Raw genomic sequence first — 20,951 nt, 5'->3', positions numbered from 1 at the left:
AATAAGAGAGAGGGAGAGAGAAAGGGAGAAGTAGATCAAAAAGGAAATGGAGAGAACAAGCGAAAGATGAGGAGAGAGAGTTCCAGCTAGCTGGCGGCCAGCCCCCGAGGCCGAACCACAAGGGCCTAAAGTGGCTCATTGTGGTGGGACTGGCGTCTGTGTAGTGCTGGGCCCCTTTGCTTGCTCCCCTTTGGCCCCAGCCTGCTCCAATATGGCCTGGCCAAGCCTTCACTGTAGCGCTGGAACCCACCCGGCAACACAACTCTGACCAAACAGCCCGAGAAAGAAAACACTCCTCTGCTCATCTGTCCGGCTCGCAATACGTCCTCCTTCCTCTTCTTGGTTACAACTTGTCTTAAGTCTTTTCACATCTATTATTTACAATGTGAAGTATGTTTGACTTTCATTAGGTAATGAGGACGTTTCTGATTCTCTTTATTTGTGTGGATTTGGAAGTTTTGAGTATATGTATTTTTTTTCAACCACATGTGAAGGGGGAGTGGTTGGGGTCTAGTGGTGTTACTTGGACACAACTTCTAAACCTTGGTATGAACTTTTGAAAATGAGTAGGACTGATGTGTACTGGCTGACCGGCAACTTGGGGGCGAACTATCAACTTTATGCCTCACAAAACCTGTTTGGGTCTACATCTCCTGTGTTGCTTAATTTCAATTCTATGTAACTCTAATACACATGTGTCAGTGAATTAATAGAATAATTCATGCCAAAATCCTAAATCAAACTGATGTTTTGGTTTTGGGGATTAATTACCTGTGAAGGAGATATCACTATCTTTAATTATAAATCTCAGTCATCTGCACAGTGACATCTAACCCTAGAGATTGTATCGAGATGGAAAAGAGCTGCCAATGTGGAAGAGGAAACCAAACACATCAACAAGTCTTCATATTCTGTACCTGTCTCTGGACCTCTGCCAAGTTGTAGGGCAGGGCGCCTTCCTCCAGCGGAGCGATCTTCACGATGTCCACTAAACCAACACGTCTGGTGAAGAGAGAGAGAATGAGGAGGGAGAAGGAGGTTTGGAGTAACTTTCAACTGTTGTAAAAACTCTCAGAGGATTATAATATTTCATACATGCATCACCAAGTATATGACCTTTGCAAGCGCAATCTGTCAGTGTGAAGTTACTCAAACTTTACAGATACTTTGCCATCGTTCTATGTGAAAATATTGTGGCATTCAGAAATCCAGACCTGCGCTTGGCATGATTGAGTTAGACAACCGATCTACAGGAACTGACGACTCCCACTCTTTTATCCTTTCATCCAAGTATAACATAGATATTTAACCTTTGGATAGAAAACTACTGCCTTTATGAGTCTTTCCATTGCATCTCTATGATGGTCCCAGATTTCCCAGGCTGAGGGAACGGGGAACGCCAAATCCCCCCCTCCCCACTCTCCCCACTCCTCTCCTCTGAATATTGGGGCTATTATCTCTCGCATCTCCAATCAAGGGGAGTGGAGAGGGCTATTAAAGTATCCCATTGCCCAGAAATAATAATCAGGTGGTGTCTCAGGCCGGGGTTAGAAATTATGAGTACACTCGTCGGGCCGCGAGGCAGACGCAGAGGAAGTGAGGGAATGTGAGACATATACAGTTGTTTTGTGGCACGGATTATAGGAGCTTGAATTGCCCCTTTTTTTTTTCTTTTTTTTTTACATGAATGGGAGTTTGGATTGGGTTTGGACTGAAAAACGATTCTCTGGCACTGATGTAGTCATGTCTGATTCTTTTGATCCGTTGCAGAGAAGTTTGAGAAGGAAGAAAGTGCTCGTCTCTCTGAGTTATGGACGTTAGGGCCAAAGGTGTGCTGTGGGGGGCAAATGTGGGATAGACTTTCTCCCCGACTAGCTGAGGAAAAAGTTAAATGACTGATGTACGAATACTTAGATGCAATCCTTCCATTATCGCAGTTACAAAGCTACAATTTTCTAAACTTAAGTGTTTGCCTTTTCTCAGCAAAACATCCAATGAATGTCACTACCTGCTTGGCCATCAGATCCACATTACTAATGATTATTTCCTCGGAGATCATATTATCCACCCCAAGACTAGATTAAACATAGAAAAGCAAATTACATCCAAAACACTGTCACATTATGAAAATAAAAGTATTAAATCAAAACCAGCATGATTTTTCTGTGGGCCTTTTTTGTTTTTGAAACTTTAGAGATGTTTTTTTGCCAATGTGTGTGTGTGTGTGTGTGTGTGTGTGTGTGTGTGTGTCTGTCTTACCCACGGGGCTCCGACAGATCAGCCAGCTGAAAGAGGATGTCTACCTCCATTGGTGTCACCTGCCCAAACCTCTGAGCTGCCACAATGAACTCCTCTACAAAAAAGGGAGGTTTTTATTTAGTTTGTACTAAAATGAATGAATAAACCAACATTTACAACACAATAAATAGAAAACACAATGAAAACATCTTATATCCCTATCTTTCCATTTGATGCCGTCTATCTGTGTCCTGGTCAAGGTGACAGTAAACGAAGCAGATGTTGTATCAGTCAAGACATTTTACTCCTCTGCCATATCCACCAGCTCAACCTGGTGGATCTCAACCAGATGAGATATGCATAATTCCTCCAGTGTGCTCTGGGTCTGGGAATGGTCATGATTTGATGCCACCTAAACCACCTCAGTTGTTTCATTTTAATCCAAAGGAGCTGTGGATAAACTCGGAATTGAGTGAAACATAAATTGAGAGGCTTGTTATCAGGCTTTCAGGAGTACAATGGTACAACATCCAAAAAACTGAGGACCAGTATACCCTCACTGGCACGCAAGTCCCCAACATCATCTCCACAACTCCTTAACTTGAGACATCAACTCTCTTTTAGCTCCAATAGGGCAATCTGCCCTTTTCCGGCCTAAAATTTGGAGGCGCCAACAATGATCCTAACAGCTTCACAGCTGGCTGCAAACTGGTCCAGCACATACTGGAGGTCATGACCTGATGAAGCCAACAGAACTACATCATCAGCAGAGAGCGATGCAATTGTGATGTCCCAAACTGGATATTCTCAACTCCTTGGCTGTGCATTGGGATTCTGTCCATGAAAATTACAAACAGAATAGGTGACAAGGAACAGCCCTTTTGTGGCAGCAACATCTACACAACGGTGAATAGTGGGTCCACTGCTTCACAGCCACAGCCATATACACTCCTCCTCCTGAATCTAAGGCTGAGGTGGATGGATGATTAGATAATGAGGACTGGATTGCTGGGTTGTACTGAACGTTGCATTATGTTCTTGCTGCTCTTTTTAGTTGGCTATTTTAAATGTTGACGCTTTATGGTGGATTTTTTTCTTAAGGTTCTGTCACTTATGCATATTTCCTTCTGTAACATAGTTTTAATTACAAGTGAGAAGTGTCAAAGCATAAGAAAATACACATAAAGAGTTATGGACTTCATGGAGTTCTTTGAGGCAGCTTTAGTATGCTGTAACTTGAAACCTGGTCTATTGTTGGTGGAATAAAGAACAGGTTGACTGTAGGCTGGCTTACAGTGGAGGAGTCAGCATTGTTTGACCTGCTTTATTCAAAGAGCAGCAGGCTGGGGTTGTGACAAAGTCGTCCTACACTGGAGCCATTCACCCTGCCGAGGCTCGGCTTACCCCTGAGGCATGCTCTCTTTCTCTATCTCTCTCTCTCACACACACACACATATATATATCCATGGGTACATACAGGTAATGCTCACAAGCATGTGAGAGCATACTTACACAAGACTAGACACACACACAAAGACACACACACACTCAGACATAGACAGAGTTCTGTCTGGAGAGATCACAGATCACAATGCTGATAACCTGTCTACCTGTAGCCTGTAGTCACCACACACACACACACACACACACACACACACACACACACACACACACACACACACACACACACACCTGTCTGACCTGTATCCCCTGTATCCACCATTACTCTATTAAATTGATGAGCAGAGTTACACATAAATGCCTTGTCCAGACACACATTTCCCTGATAGTATACACTCAGTTAGCTGTTTATTAAGTACACCTAAAACTAATGCAATTTAATAAAAGAGTCTTCCCTAATGAAGGTTATAATGTTCAGTTTTTATTGAAACTATTTAAGAGAGGTTGATTCAACTTTATGGTCATTTTGGAGGCTGCAGTTTGTGGTGCTGTTGAAGTGTATTGTGTTATATGCACTAAATATCACCAATACCTCTCTGTATAATGCTGTAGAATTCTACACCACCACAAACTACATCCTCATACAGTTGAATCTACACCTCTCTGGATTCATTGCAGGTCTACTGTATTAGATTGCATTAGTTTTACCAAGTTGCACCTAATAAACTGGCTAATGAGTTTATTTGCTATAGTCTCAAATTTTCAAACTGTCAAATGTGAAAAATGTATAAATCTGTTTGCACACAGCTGCTCACATTTGCAGACTGACACTTAAAAACTTAGAGCATTTAAACAGCTAAATACTACAGATTTATTAAAATTAAACTCATCCTCTCATCCTTTGTTAAGACAATTATTGCTTTTTTGTTGATGAGTGCAAACTAATGGATGTCTCTTCAGCGTATTATAATAATAATTGTTATTTATACAGCATTATTTTATTACAAAGTTCATTATGTATGCATCAAAAAAAGAAAAAAGTAGTGAAAACAAGGCAAGACAATAAACATTCAGGTAAAATATAAAAGGGACATCAAAAACAACTCATATTTATAAAAAAGAAAACAACTGCATAACAGCAATTATATTAAAAAAACGACAACAAAGAGTCTAGAGCCAGCAGCTCTGTGAGGCTGTACTACTTAACACATTGGTGCTTTGAGAAAACACTAATGTCAGCATGCTAACATACTGATATTCAATCGTCACCATCTTTATTTAACCTGCTTGCATGTACATTTGCTCAATAGCATTAAACTCAAAGCACAGTACAGTATAGCTGAGAATTTGACTTTTAGTATGGAACAACTGACCAGCAATGCCACTGGGTAAATACTGATATAAAAAGCAACCTGAGATAGTTAAGTAGTCAAGAAACCCTACTAGAAAAAAACCTGATCAATTTAAATTTTAGAACAATCATTTGTGTCGTCCTCAGATGGGAACAGGCTCATATATCATCATTTATGGCAATAGCTAGTAAACATGCATGTACACTATTATGTGTTAACACATATTTTTCATCAACATACACTTGATTTTAACCTGTTCACAAAGGTGCACACTCATTATTTGCCTTGTGGTTGTACACTGCTGGCTCAATAAAAGCTGTGTACGCGCCAAGCGCTGCAACGGTATCCCAAAGGCAAAACAGTGGCCTTGTTGCACATACGGAATCAATCAGGATTATTACGCATGTGTGCATGCTTGGCTGTGTTAATGTATTTGAATGCATGTGTGTATGTGAGAAATGTGAGGGGAGAGTGTGTTGCAAAATACACATACACTTGATACATGCTGGAGTGTGTACAGTATGTGTTTGTGGGCCAGCTAGTAGTACATGGAGCGGAGCACTTGAAGTCCCTAAGGAAGCCTTAATGACTCAGGGAGTGGAGGGTGGATGGGTGGTGGCTGTGGAGGTCTAGCTGGCTATGGGCCACCATGGGTCCAGCCAAGCCCAGTCTTGGTGTACCCATGGTGGGAACAGCCTGGGGAGCACATGGGCTCTTGGTCTGGGTCGGTTATGGTCCACACCCCTGATAAGGCTTCAGATAGCATCATAAGGCTACACTAGTGGCCCTGGGCCATGTAGAGAGAGGTCAGAACAGTTTCTTAAACACGACCAGAGCAGGAGTCAGAGTCAGAAAGAAAGAGACAGACAGAGAGAGCCAACTAGGCTTTTTGCCAAGTATTGAAGAAAAGAATGAGGGACAGCAAGTGGGGCAAGCAAGGGAGAGAGAGATAAGGATTTTAAGAAACTAACCATTAGAGAAAGGGAGGCACAGGGAACACATTGAATCTGTTGGATCAATATATAACAAAACACCAAATTTCAGCTTCTTGTAGTTTAACATTATTGTTCTGCAATAATTTAGATAATGAAGGGTTATAAGAACTGAAGGTTCATTTGATCTATGAGGAGGCAACAGCCTCAAAAGTGGGCACATAACTTTTTTTGATAAATCAAATCGTTTCTCATTTTTTTGAAGAATTAGAAATTCAATTTTCAACCAAACACATCCCAGGACAAATAAAGTGGTCCACAGATCAGTGCCAGGATGTCTAATAGACAAGACAGGCACCATCAGGGATTGTGGGTATGTAGTACGTGTGCTGGGTGGCATCCAATGTGCCCATTTAAAGGCCACCGGGAAGGAAGAAAAGCAAACAAAAACAAGTTTCCACCCTCCCTTTCAACACACACATAGATGTAAATACATTATGTGGGACACACTTTCAATATTGTCTGTTGTCCAGTTTGTGTGTGAGAGCACATATACATTGTATGCTCACATTTGTTTGAGAGTATTTGTCCTATATGCTGTCTATATTTTTGCACTGCATACATCTAGAAAACATCACTACATGTGAGTGCATGAATCATAAATGTGCATCTGCTTTTTGGTTGACTATGTTTATATAATATATAAGTTTGGTAATTTTTTTTTTCTCCCTAGGTACCTTTGGTGACTTCCACATCTCTGCGGTGGCCAGCCAGGGTGCTGTAGATCTTTCTGATCAGCTCCATGTTGTTGAGCAGCGAGTTGAAGCCGTTGAAGTAGGAGAAGCTGACCTGATGGGATGTGCTGCCACCCGCAACCTGGGCAAAGAAGAAGACGGGGAATTTAACAGGCAATAGACTAAGACACATACATAAATACAGTTATACTCAAAATATAACAAATGCTTGAGAGATGCATTTAAATATCATGATTATGGGAGAAAAAAAAATCAAAAAAAGTCCTCATCAAGAGGATATCTTGACAAACATCAATGGTTAATCAGCAGCGTTTCTCTACTATCACTCCGCAGGGAGAAGTAAACCTGTTTCAACCGCTACTTTTTCCATCACAAGACGAACACTCTCGTGGAGTTTAATTAACTTTCTTTATGAGGTGGAGGAAGTGGTAAAAGAACAGAAAATAGAAAAAAGGTAACGGATTAAAAATAGACGCTGGGGCCTTTAAGGACATTCCAGACTGTCCACAAACTCTTTTATGAGAGCCAGGATCCCATCTTTATCAAACCAGGCTCTCAAATTCTTAGTGAAGCAGCTCTAACTGCTGCATGTTTAGTAATGTGTGTTTCAAGTACGTTCCCTGAATGTTGTTGCCTGTTTTGGGTAGTTAAGGCCAGAGTATCAGATGAGCCTTGGGGCTTTGCTTTTCTCCACTGAAAATTGAGAGCTTCCTTTCACTAGATGGCACTGTTTGCTTTACAGACACATGCAGGAAGATTGCTAGCTGCTTTCTGTGTTTGCAACATGGGAGGGAAGCTTTGGCTTGGGTGAAACTGCCCTAACAGAGAGTCACTTTTGTATCTGTTCATATCTATGAGCCTATAGACATGGATCTTCCCACGATATCCAACACAGAGTCTTTCACAGTGGGGGAGAGGAGAACAATATTTGGGGGGAGAGATTGTGGCGCTGATCATTTACCATTTTTGGTGAGTGAATTAAAGGTTGCCGTTTCAATGTTTGTGTTCTGCCATAATACCACCTTTAATGTGTCTGCAGTGTTTCAGTGTTTATGAGATTTTTGATATATGTATGTACATGTGTGTGTGTGTGCGCGCACACTAGAGCGTGTGAGAGAGTTTACTAACAGCACACCAAGATGTCTGGTCGGTGAGGTAAACACAGTGGAGAAAATGACAGAGTCTACAAGGTGTTTATGAAATGGGGCAAGACATGGACACAGACACAAGACGCACACACGTGCAACAAAAACACTAACACACAGAAGGAAAAGACAAGACACAAAAAAAGACAAACATCTCAGAGTTCAAAACAAATAGAGCACACATGCACAGCTGCTCACGCACAAACACACAGGCAAAGATGATGGACTGTAAAGCTCCAGTCCCCATCTATCTCTGTCTCTATCTTCCCATTCAGCTGGCCTGCTTGGCTTTGACACTGCCAGAGAGGTTAGACTTAATGACATGTTGGGAGGGAGACAGAGACACGGGGGAGGGAAGTATAGAAAGAGGGGCAGTTGACAGAGAGGGAAAAAAAATGGAGGGAGGGAAGAAGAGAGAGGACGGATGAGAGGCGACAGATGAGGTAAAGAGGAAGAGGAAGACATGAGAGATAGACAGCTGGAGGGAAAGCCATGGTGTTTGGTTGTGGGAGTGTGAGAGAAAGAAATGAACACAGGGAGGACAAAAGACAAGAAAGAAGACTTGAGAAGGGAAGAAACAGTCCTGCCTTTACCTCTTTATGGTAATATTAGTATGTTAAGTTTTGTAGCTGATTTTAGCTACCAAATCAGTAGCAAACATTGCTTATAACGTGTGTATGTAGAGATGCCCTTTATGAAACATTGTGTTTGTTTTTTGATATTCCAGAGTGAGCATCATCTTGCAGTTAATCATTCCAAGATTTTGTTAGATATATAGTTACTTTACTGTATCACAACATATGCCATCAAGTGACAAAGATAGATGTACATTCACCTGTATCATGGCCAAAAACGTGCAGCTAATGTGCAATATTAAATCATTACAGCATTAAAATGTCCTAATATATCAATTTTTACAACATTTTCTTAACATAAAATGATAAAATATCATAACTCCCAGGTGCACAGCTGTGGCCAAACTCATTATTTTTAACCAGTCTGACTTTGGCTCTGTGGATGACAGTAAAACAAATGAGATGAGAACACCGCAGAGCCAAACAAAAAACCCACCGCCACGAGGCATTCCTCCACGAAGGGCGTGAGCATGTGTGGCCGGATGGTGACCATGATCTCCCTGAAGTCCAGGGCTGAGATGGAGCCGCTGTGGGCTTGGTCCCGCTGGATAAAAGCCTGTCGTGCATGTTCCAGCTGCATCTCCTGTGGAAGGGAGTGGAGAAAGAAAGGAGGGGAGTCTAGGTGTTAGATCATACAGTAAATGCATATTATTGTACACATATGTGGGTCATACACCTCTTTAAGTTGCCTTCATAAATTAAAATCCACATATACTCACACACATAAGCACATACATATAAAAACACAGCGTTTGCTTTGATGGGCCCCCTGGTGCCATCTCCCCCTTTCAGTTACGGGTAGCCAGAGTTTGGCCGGGCTTCAGCCTAGTCTCCTTTCCCAACAGCGGCTTGCCTACTGTGAGGCGTCACTTGGGCTTTTCACACCCTCCCCAAATCCCCATTAAACCCACTTGAGGCTGAAACATACAAACACACACACACACACACACAGACGTGCACACACAGGAAAGACAGCTAATCACCCAACTGCTCACTTTGTCTCTCTTCTTGCACACACATACACACAAAGGTCCACAGGGACAACGGCGGGCTGTGGTGGGGACAGATCCCACAAGGCCTTTGAAATTAGCTGCCATTATCGGTACCTGCAACCACAAGTCTACGGAGAGAGGCTGTAAACAAACTGCTGCCATCGATGCTTTCTCTATCTTACAACAAAACACTCGGTTACAGCAAAAGACAGGGTTATGAGAACGACACTAATCCACACAGTCATTGTGTAATACAGTCATACGCATGAGGACAGTGAGCTAAGGCTAGTTGATTTAGCCTTTGACTCACCTGCCGTGAATTATGGTATTGAGGTCAAAATAGCAATACGGTAAAAAAAATCATGAGACTGTTGTATCTTTATGCACAAGGTTTGTGGCAATAACAAAGGTCTAAATGGCCAATTCAAGCTTACTCACTTTTAGGTTCTATATGGTAACTCAACTGAAACATCTGTGCAACAGAAGAGTTTTTTAGAGCTTTTCTTAATTCTCTTTTGTCATCTCTAATATACATGTAGAGCTAAAACGATTGGCTGATCAATGGAAAATTGATCTGCAACAATTTTTATATCCAATTAATCCATAAACCATTTTGTTCACAAGTTTCAGCTTCTCAAATGTCAGGATTTGTTGCTTTTCTTTTGTTTTGGGTCAGTTTACCTGATGAAAAATTGTTAAAGGCATTTTACAAACCCAAATGATTAACTGATTAATTGAGAAATAATCGGAAGACTCATACATACATACATACATATCTGTAGTACAACAGTATAAAATATTTCTCCATTAAAAAAGCACCACCAAGCTTAATTAAGTTAATTTATTACACACACAATCCCACAAATGTCCTAAACTAAGAGAATATATTCAAAAGGAACACATAGAAAGAATGACAAAATTTTGTGTAAATGCTGAATCATGTCAGGGGAAAATGTTTTAAAATGTTTCTTTCAAGACAGTTCTGGCTAGTAGTTTAAGTACAATAACTTTTTTCAGTTTAAAATAAATGATTATCAATTTATTCAAGAAGAACGGACATTATTTTTCAAGCCACATGTGAAGGACAAAAAGTACTGTAAGGGGACTGATAAAAATCGTGAACATGCATGGCATTATTGAATTGATTGATTCAGATGTTATTGTTATAAATGGAACTCAAAAAAGTGGTATTACCACAACACAAAACCCTATGAGACTATGACTTATTGTTGTGTTGAATTTGAGTGATATTTCACTGACAGCATAACTGATCGACTCTAAATTCGCAGCGCCCAAGAGAAACGACTGGGGAAGAGTGACATTTACACAAAGCTGAATGGAGACCGGAGGGGAGTAAGAATAGACACTGCAACAAAAGAGCCAGATTTGCGAAAACAGCAAATGTAGCAGCCATGTGTCAGTATCACCTATGAGCACAGCAGGGGCTCCGGAGAGTGTATAAGTGAGTGGAAGGCAAGGAAACGAAGAGAGATTGACACACGTAAACATTTCCAAAGTAAATAAGGTGAGATATTTTGGTGTCAGCATCCTGAGTGTCGTGACTCATTTCTCCGGTCGGTTGTGAGTAGGTCAAAACACTTTGGTGAGAAATAAACTGGGAAGAGGAATGGGAGGAGGGGAACTAAAATATCTACAGTCAAAACAAAAAAGGAAAGTGTAGAAGTGATTTGTTTTGCATACATGAGTGTGTGCATGTGCAAAATTAAGGGTAAACATTTATCTGTGTGTTTGTGTCCATTTGTAAACGTAGAAAAAATCCTGTTTCTTTGGACAAGTCAAAAGTCTGAAAAAGCCACACACCAACCACACAGATCAACAAAACAACTGTGGTCCAGGGAATGGAGCAGTTTGTAGTCTCAGCCTCTTAAAACCTTAACTTGTTGCAACTGTATGAGTGTTTCAGGGCCATGGTTTTTATTTGGGAGGGGAGTGATAGAGGCAGGAGACATAAAGCTGGGGGCTTAAGACAGCCAACAGGAGACCGCCAAGGCATTTGCAGTTGCTTTAATTGTCCTTGGACAAGAATAAAAACACATGACAAGCCACCTCTGTTTGTTTTCAATGGCTGTGATTCTCCTCCCTCTCTCTTCAAAACTTAAACAACAGATATGACTGCAGCAGGATTGTTTCCCTCTTTCCGATCTCTGCTTCTCATCAGCGCAGAGCTAAAGTTATTGTAAGGAGAAGCTTAAGCACAACTACCCATTTACATGTGTGCCACTGAGCCCTTTACACAGTGATGTTAAGGGCTGCCCAATGATTCTTGGGAGAGTCAAACATATAATTGGGACTTTTAAAATCTGAGCAATGCCAACAATGCACTTTTTTTGAGTGCTTAGGAAAGAAGTGGGACATGTGTTGTCCCCTCCATGTAATTCAAGCCCTTTACTTGCCAGCATTTATAATATGGGCGAAAATGTGCCACTATGTGCCACTTCTCTGGACATCGGTAATACCATTGCCAGAGACAACACCACGCTGACAGTGCGAGCTGAGCCTTGGCCAGCGTCCACGCGTGAGACGAGAAAAATGCATGTAATTGGTGAGAATCTCTGGCTTCCATCAAGACAGTAATTGGCCAGAGAGAGCCCTTGTGAGAAATATGCGGCGCAAACGTTTTCCCCGATAATCCCATCTTGTGAGCATCTGGCAGTGGCGTGGTTACAATGGCAGAAAAACACAATAAACACATGCATGTATGGCAGGAAGAAGAGGAAATAAAGGACAGGAACATTCCAGGGGGAGAAAGTTGGGTGATATGGAATTATATAAATGACTGAAAAATATTGAGAATATGGTATGTGTAATAACTCCCTGAGAACTTCTATAACTGCATATAGATTCTTTCATTTCTTTAAGGTTGACATTTACGAATGCTTAGTCTGCTGACGAAGGTATTGTAATATCACTGGGTAATAGTGCAATCACAAAGTATGTAGTAATTGTACAGGCTTAAACTCTGCTGCAGGAAATGTTGTTGTGCCTATCCTAATTGCCCTGTCATCAATCACTTGATTCGCAGATAACACACTATAGGAGTGAACTGCCAATACCTGGATTTGACTTGTACCTAAGTACTATAATTGCAGCAAGTAATGCACCATCACAGTGCTATTATTGTGTCTTAATAATGTGACTTACTTTATTAGAGCCCACAACAACAGCAGACCTCTCAAGTTAAAATATTTAGAATGTTCTTTTACAAATAACAGTAGACCAGAGAAGGGACGTGATAAAAGATGAAATGCAGGATGATATTTACAACACTCTGTTGAACATCCCTTACTCTTACCTACACAGAGAGGCATCCTATAATAACATGAAATCTACTCTCTTCTGCCATTTATTAAGGCATGAATCAAAAGCTATGAGAAATGATCAAATACAGAGAGCATAAGCAGGAAATGTGCATTTCATAGTTGAGCAATGAGTGCGGCTGGCTGCTAGCCTGCTGCTGTGAGGAGCTGGAAACCACTGAGTGACTGACTGGGAGAGAACTGGGCATGCTGTCAATGCAAAGTACAGCATCTACTGGCCACAACGCCACACAGTTGCACTCATGCACGCACGCGCGCACACACACACGGGCAAAAACAAACACACACAAATACAGAAACACTGACATAAACACAGTTGCACAATGCTTTCATGCCACTGGTCCCACATACGGTAAAGCAGATAAGTAAGATAAACACACATACATAGAGCCACACGTATTTATAAGCAGACATACTATATGTTCAATCACATGCACACGCACAAGGACACACGTACATATAACAATGTCCCAATATCCATACTTTGCTGCCCACTGTGTGTAAGCCATCTGGTCTAAGTTAAGTGTAATATAAAAAGCTCATTCAAATACATGGTGAGTGTGGATGCAAACTTGGCACAGCTCAGGCCCTCTCTCCCACCCCCTCTACCACCTCTCCCTGCTTAGGCCTGATTTAAGTCTAGACATCATATTGGAAAATGGCTCACACGCCACAAATACACTAGGAATATTCCAGCTATACTATTTATGGATGTAGAACTGCGTCTCTACCTGCTTCAGAATAGGTGGAGTGGAGAAATGCTAGGTGTACGTCAGCTAATGGAAAACAAATGCAGAAAATGTCCAAAATACAGTACATAACCTCAGTGTTTCATTAATGACTAATCTGGTCAATATGGAGGGCTGTGCTTGGGAGGGATAGAAACGTGCGTCTTTATGCGCACACATTCGTCTGGCCAGGCTTAGTCAAGTATCTAAGAATACAGTTATGTGACAGGATTGTATGAACAGCCTATAAACAATATGTGAGGATAAGAAAACGTGTACAAGCACATAAACTGGTTGATACAGATTAATTGACTATCATTGATGTCAGTCAGACAGACCAACAAAAAAGGGCCATAGACAGAAACGCAAAAAGACAAGGACGAAAAACAGAGAATGTGTCTCCTTCGTGTCAGCAGAGTGGGAAAAAAATGGCATGTGAGAGACAGGGAGAGCAGGTGATCAACACAAAACCTACCAGGAGAAACTGGGTGAATTCTCCGTAGCTGAGCTGCTTGTCCCTCTGCATGCCAAAGTGCAGCCGTATGAACTCACAGTCCCAGTTGAAGGGAATGTGCTGGTGGATGGTGGTCTGCCCGAAGACCTGCTTCACATCCTCTGCAGAGGAGACAACAAAAGATGAAAGATGAACAATGAATAAATAATAACAAGATGCACCAACTATATGGCAGTGGAGCCCTGGAAGAAGTATTCAGATCTATTACTTACTTATTTACAACTGTGTAAAAATATTCTAGTACGAGTATTATCAGCAAAAAGCACACAAATGTGATTGTTATGCTGTTATATATTAAATTATTGCTTATTATTACTAGTACTTGATAAATTAATATGGAAGTAGCAGTTACCGTTCCAGCTGGTCTGGCTGGAGCTAATTTTAACAGCATTATATACTGTTACGTAGTTTGAACTGTAAAAATGTGTCATGTTTCAGAAGCTGATCAAATATTTCGTATATAAAATCTGAATTAGCAAAGTAACTATAGCTGTAAAATAAACATAGTGGGTATAAAGTAAAATATTTCCCTCTGAGGTGGAATAGAAGTATAAAGTAACATAAACTTGAAGCACTCCAGTAAAGCACAAGCACATCGAAACTGTACTAAAGTACGGTACTAGAGTAAATAACATTCCACCGATGATTTCCTGTGTTGACGAATGTAAAACAGAGACAATTTAAACAAAAGTTAGCAAGCAATGAAGCAAAAGTAAAACAGTTATATTTTATAATCCATTATGATTCTTGAACAGTTTTGTTTAGGTTTTACAGATTACATCCCACTTCTAAGGCAAATTATTTTACATTAACCATGTATAAGGCCTTCATTAAAAACCTGCCCATATTCTCCTTTTTGTACGTTCAACAAACAATTATCAAATTCTTCTTCCTGCATAAGTTTTTAATTTGCCTCAATTAAGACCTAAAAACTGTTGGTACAAAGTCTTGTGAGTTAGGTCTTAACAAACTGCATGTGTTTCCTATCTTGTGGTTAACATTAGTAATTATTTGATTTTGGGGAGAAAAAAAAAACGTCTGTGATTATTTCTGTCAAAATGTCAACGTCAATCTCCAGAACACAATTCAACTCTGATTGAGTCTTAAGTTCCTCAACTCTAAATCAGTTTTGAATGACACATGGCAGAACTTGTTTGAGCTGTGTAGGCTCTGTATTCAGATGGAAAGCCTTTTCTTCTCACTTATGTTCCTCCGCCTGAACCCTCTAAGCCTCTACAGCCAGTGGAGTGGAGAGACACTGAACATGAGTCCTAAATTACAGCCTTACTAAAGAAACAAAAACAAACCAATAGAGTGACCTGTTTCTTATTACCAAACAAGCCACGCTGAACGAGGGGAGAAAGGAAAGGAGGAAAGAAACAACTTTTTTATAAAGACAGACAGGGAGGAAAAGAGAGAGAGAGAAAAAGGTGATATTTACTTCAGCTCAGCCTTACCTTCAGAGAGAAGACAGCTTGTGCATTGTTTTTTTACACTTTAATGAGGCAATAAATATACAGCCTTTAACTCTTTAAAGGAGAGGCTGCTCCAGAGCCTGCCGTTTATATTATCAGCTTTTATAGACCTGTCAACACTCAGTCGTCTTTCAGTGTTTCTTTTCTTTTTTTTTGTCTTTCTGGCTGAGACACAACTGCATTTTATATGCCGTGTTACGTTGCAATTTTTATGAACTCGACATTCCACCAAATTATGCATTTATTTTTTAAGTGCTAAAAATTCAGAGCACTGTGCCGCCTGTACTTAACAGAAATTACTCAGGTTATTATCAAATTAAAACGGCTTTACAGAAAAATGAAATAAAAAGAAATCAGAGCACAGACATTTATTGCATGGGAGAACAAACGGGCCTTTAATGCAACATAAGCTGCAGCTATTAATGTTTTTAATAGGTAATAAAGAAAGGAGTTCTTTACTTGGTGCCATGGTGAAGTTCTTTAATCTAACGAACGGCAAAGAGAAAAAGAGAGCGAGAGAAGAAAAAAAAGGGCGAATTCTGTAATGTATCACAATAAAGCAACTTTGACAAGTCTATAATCTCAGTCACAAGTTATTTGCTTTTGGTGAAATGGTAGCCTGATGCAAGTGGCAGACACTGCAGTCAATGTTTGTGCATGGCATGATGTGTGTTATGTTTTTCATGCAATTTTCCACTTGTATGTGAGTCTCATAACTCACAGGCATTGGGATATTCATTAACCTTTGGGAGACGCAGAAAAACAGCGGACCTTTTAATTGCCACCAAGACAACGTCACTCTAATTGATCCTTTTAAATATGAAAATTTACATATGTGCATATATAATCACCAGCAATGATCTTGCACCCTGTCGACAGCAACAATTAAAATGAAATTCACTTACTCTTCCCTGTTTGCGAGCGGGATGTGTGCACTGCATTTCAAATCAAGCCTAATGTGCTAACGCCTCGCACACCTACAGAAGGCTGGCATTAGACTTGTTTAAATCAATTAGGCAAATGTGAAATAAGCAACGAGTACAAATGTCTTCCCTTTTTCACCTCGGAGCTTCCAGGCATCAGAGTAATGGTGTCAATCAATGCACACACACACACATACATACACATAGCGCTACCCACCCCCTCCTCCATCTTCATCTCCATCCTGTAGTTGCCACCAACCTCTCCACCTCCAAATCTAACCTTACCTTCTTTACAGACAAGGTACAGTATTTTTGTTTGTGGATGCAACCACAACAGAATAGATGAGCGGAGGTCAGAGCCCCACATAAATAAAAGAGGACTTTGTATGCAAACTTCGTTACTGGCACATTTAAAAGGAACAGTCACAGTGATTTGTCTGGATTGGCTAAAAAAGTCTGTTAAATGTCAAATGCAAAGAAACAAGTGTGGTGCTGAGACCTGAACTTTTATTTCATGTTTACATAATACCATTAGAGTTAGACTGCATCACAATTCTTATTTGTTAGTTGAACAGCACACGTTAAACAACAAATTTACTTTCTCCAGAACTTTGTTTTTTATCAAATAAGAATATGCTTATCACCGTAATGTTGGTATTGCTAATAATTAAAAAAAAAAACAAAACTGATTTTTAATTACATAAAGACAAAGTAATAGGGCAACACAAAACACTCAGTGAAGAGTGAAGGACAAAAAATAATAACTACCATAATAACAATATTGTAAAAGGAACGATCATGAGTTTCTAGGGTTTGTATTTTTCAAGGATCAGTAGATTACCCCAGGTCTTTTGTAAGGCACTTTACATCACCTACCGTGTACATACTAATAGTTCAGTGAGACACAAACACATTTGTGGTAACTTGACTGCTGTATTATTTTATCTAATCCTGTAAATCAGAGGCAGAGTTACTCACCAAAAGTGGTCACTCCACTGCCCGCTTTATCAAACAGCAGGAAGGCGACCATGAAGAGGGAGTCCGGGGCACACAGCACCGACTCAAAGGCGACAAACTCCTGAAAGGAGATCAACCTGAGAGAAGAATGGAGGGTAGAGAGACAGACACAGACTGTAAAAGACAGTAAAATGCTGTAATTTGAGTTGATTCATTACTGTGGTATTTCAGTTTACCTGTATAAATACTTCATCAGCTACACATGTGAGACACTGAGACCCTGATATTCATTTAGCCACACATAATTAAGTTACATGAATAAAATAAAATATTGAAAAAAAACCCCCAAACAAGTTATTTTAACACTGCATTCAACTAAAAACTAGTACACTAGTTTCAACCCATCAATCTGCGCTACAAGTAATTCAAGCTGCCTTTTATTCAGTAGTCTGTTCTTCCATATGTAATGTCATAAACTCATCGAGTGTGACAGCAAGAAAAGAAAACATTTTAAAAAGCTCAGTGTGTGTTCCCAGGCTGCGCTGGCAGCTGGTATGGAGAGGGCCAACTTCACACCATCAACGAAAAAAATTATTAAATAGGAAGTTTTATATTCTAGTGTGCCATTTTAAACAAGTAGAAGGGGGTAGGAGGGAGTTGGGAGCCAGCTGAGGAAATATGATTCATTCGATATAAATGTAAGGTGAGGTTAATATGTGGAAGTCAAGCGAAGGCAAGGTGGGAAAAAATTTTAAATTGTGAATTTGTCTACGTCGACACTGAAAGATAAGTTGAGCAGATTCACTTTATCAAACTTATTCCAAATTTATCAGTTTTATATCATTAAATGTCCTGCCTCTCCATAGTAACACATATGCCCACTAGCATCATTAACAAGAAAAAAATAAAATGAACATAAACACTGCTATTGTGTGAACCCGCTGAGAGCTCCCTTGGGAGATTCCTGCTGTGGGGAACTGGACCACGCAGTCTATCCTTTATTTAGGTCCTGGTTCACAGTTGCACACAAGTCCATTATGAATTTCACAAATGGATCTGATAATTACAGGAAGGGTCAGTGCTAATGAGCAGTCCCCGAGCATCCATCTATTAAAACTATTTCAATTTCCAAGGGGGAGTGTGGAGAGTAAAAGGGAAGGGGGTGCAATGATTACATTTTCCTGGTTTCTTTAATTATTAATGTTACTGATGAAATTTAGAGATGTTCGTTTGTATGTGGACTGTTTCGAGTTTGGACATAGCTGCTTATGTGCATCTTCTGTGCATGTGCTTGTATGCAGAGGATATACTGTATAGATGAGACAGACTGAGAAGGAGAAGAGCTGTGCACTGACAAAAGTATCGGTTATCAAAATAATACCAACAAAGGGGACCTATTCTGAAAATTGTTGAGTGCCAGAGATACTTCATAAAGGTTGAAAAGCAATGTTTAGATTACTGGCTTTTGAATCTAGTCTGCAAGAATGTTATTTCTTCCTTCAAACATTCATAAAAAATAAAAAAAAACAGTGAACACAAAAGCTGCTTTCAATACAAACTAAGAAATACACATACTTGTATCATACAAGGTAACAGTGGACTGGAAAAGAAAAGATGTGTGTGTCGGAGAGAGCAACAGAGGAGCTAAGAGAAATAAAGAGAGGGAATAAAAGTGAGCATACAGTACTCCACTGTGGCAAATGAAATCAGCTGTCATTGTTTCAAAGGCAAGACTAATTGTTTTATTAACTAAGCAGGTAGTTCTTAAAAGCAGAGCCCTGCTGATGGCAAGTAGGTGGAAGGGGGCACAAAAGCACACAGCTGTGACTGTGGATCCACTGTTAAAAACAAAGCCAATACCATTTCCGCTCACGCTGCTGGAATATTATCAAACTCTCCAATAATGATCATTCCTTTGTGACAGATGTGTAGTACACTCTGAAATTATACCTCAGAGAGGTTAATAAAGGAGTTTAAGCAGGTACAGGCTGCAATGCAAAGACTCAGAGCAGTAGTTTCCCAGATAGAACCAAGGGAAAAGTAAGATTTTTTTTTTTTTCACATGCATCAATTTACATACACACTGGTCATCTCGTCTGTGTTTTCCCAGACGTGGATAATCAGCATATTAGTGTAACTGAGAGGGCTGTTGATCACTGAGGGATTGGACCATGGTTTAGACCGGGGAGTCCAGACAAGATCCAGGGGGCATCTCCATAACACACGAGAAACATTCCACATACTCATAAGCATTTACACACAGCTCTGTAGCCGGGGATGAAGCTTATGATGGTTGATTAGCAGCGCCATGACGGCTGCGAAATGATTACCATGAGACGGGGAAGCCATCGTTTTTGCTATGCAGACCCAACCCCAACGAGACACTCAATAATCAAATAAACCGACAGCATCTCCCAACCATCAACTGCTATGGCATGTGTCCAGGGCTGCCCAATCCATGTACTGTGCAGCCTGGGATGAACTTCGGAGACAAGGCTAATGTGATACTGTAGCATGGCATCTCTTCGGCGTGCTGTGTACTTACTTTACTCTGCAGTACTTTGTTAAATCTTTAAACAGGGACAGGCATATCCGTGACATGTATCAGACGGGAGATGTAACAAACAAGACATAAACAAAGACTTTTAACATGTGATTCTATAGATGACAGCTGAAAGATGTTTCTGATAAGATGACAATACAACGCAATTTAAAGTGTCTGTCCCGCATAAAAACTCTACCCTACATTCCATATATTTTTGTTTGTTTTTATATTATCTTCACCACCCTGCTTTTATCTCTGTCTCGTCTCAGCAGGGTTCTAAATACTCTCCTCTGAACCGAAAGCCAGGCTTGGAAACATTGTTTACAAGTAACATAAATGCATGGTGTTGGTTAGGCCTGGCTGATAGAAAGACAGCTCTCCTTCGTTGATAGTAGTGGGAGAGAGGGGCCTGGAGGGGCTTCAATAATCCCCTGTCCCTGGCATCTTGGCACTGTTACTGACAGCCTTCCGCCCACCTAGAGCGTGCTTGCCAACAGACATACGCACCCAAACACACCTCAAAAACACACATACACACACACAAACCCAGGTGAGTGCTAGCTGCCAGGATCTTTTTTGGTTTGTAAGAGTGGACACCCACCAGTCCAAGCCCAGAATGCCCACAGCAGCTGGCAGACTGCTATTTTCCCAGCACGCTCCCTTAACAAAGTTTTTTTTTTTTTTTTTTTTTAAACCTACAAGAGTCTATGGGGAAAGTGTTTTTTCTTCACACTTGAACAGATGCTTCTATCAAAATATCAGAGGGAAGAAGGAATAGAGAAGCAGAAAGGCAGGGAGTCTAAAAGAGCCAAAACGAAATGGAGGTAGCTCAGAGTGCATTATGGTATGTGAGAGTGTAAGGAAAAGTGATGATGAGAGAGAAAGCATGTAAAGAAAGTGAAAAGTGAAAAGAGATGACATAAATAAGTTGAGTCAAAGAGGAAAATCTTTAAACCATCTTGTCGTTCTGTATGTCAGTTCACACATATACAAAATGCTTGATCCTTGGAAATTGAGACAT

General features: G+C 40.4%; 1 protein-coding gene across 1 annotated transcript in view; it reads right to left on the bottom strand.

Annotated features, from left to right (window-relative positions):
- Positions 1 to 20,951, bottom strand: part of slc25a13 (solute carrier family 25 member 13) — a 47,052-nt gene that overhangs the window by 22,422 nt on the left and 3,679 nt on the right. Inside the window, exons 4-9 of the mRNA XM_023426654.2 lie at positions 17,407 to 17,522; positions 13,992 to 14,131; positions 8,895 to 9,041; positions 6,661 to 6,799; positions 2,260 to 2,353; positions 918 to 1,002 (exon numbers count right to left, since the gene is read on the bottom strand). Of these exons, the coding sequence (XP_023282422.1) occupies positions 918 to 1,002; positions 2,260 to 2,353; positions 6,661 to 6,799; positions 8,895 to 9,041; positions 13,992 to 14,131; positions 17,407 to 17,522 (721 nt within the window). The remainder of the gene's footprint in view (positions 1 to 917; positions 1,003 to 2,259; positions 2,354 to 6,660; positions 6,800 to 8,894; positions 9,042 to 13,991; positions 14,132 to 17,406; positions 17,523 to 20,951) is intronic.

Source organism: Seriola lalandi, unplaced genomic scaffold, assembly GCF_002814215.2.
Source record: "Seriola lalandi dorsalis isolate HSWRI2012SDOR001 ecotype SW California unplaced genomic scaffold, Sedor1 jcf7180002054834, whole genome shotgun sequence".
In the NCBI taxonomy this organism is placed as follows: Eukaryota; Metazoa; Chordata; class Actinopteri; order Carangiformes; family Carangidae; genus Seriola; species Seriola lalandi.
The sequence above is the reverse complement of the archived record's forward strand: the minus strand, read 5'-3'. Positions and strand labels throughout refer to the sequence as shown.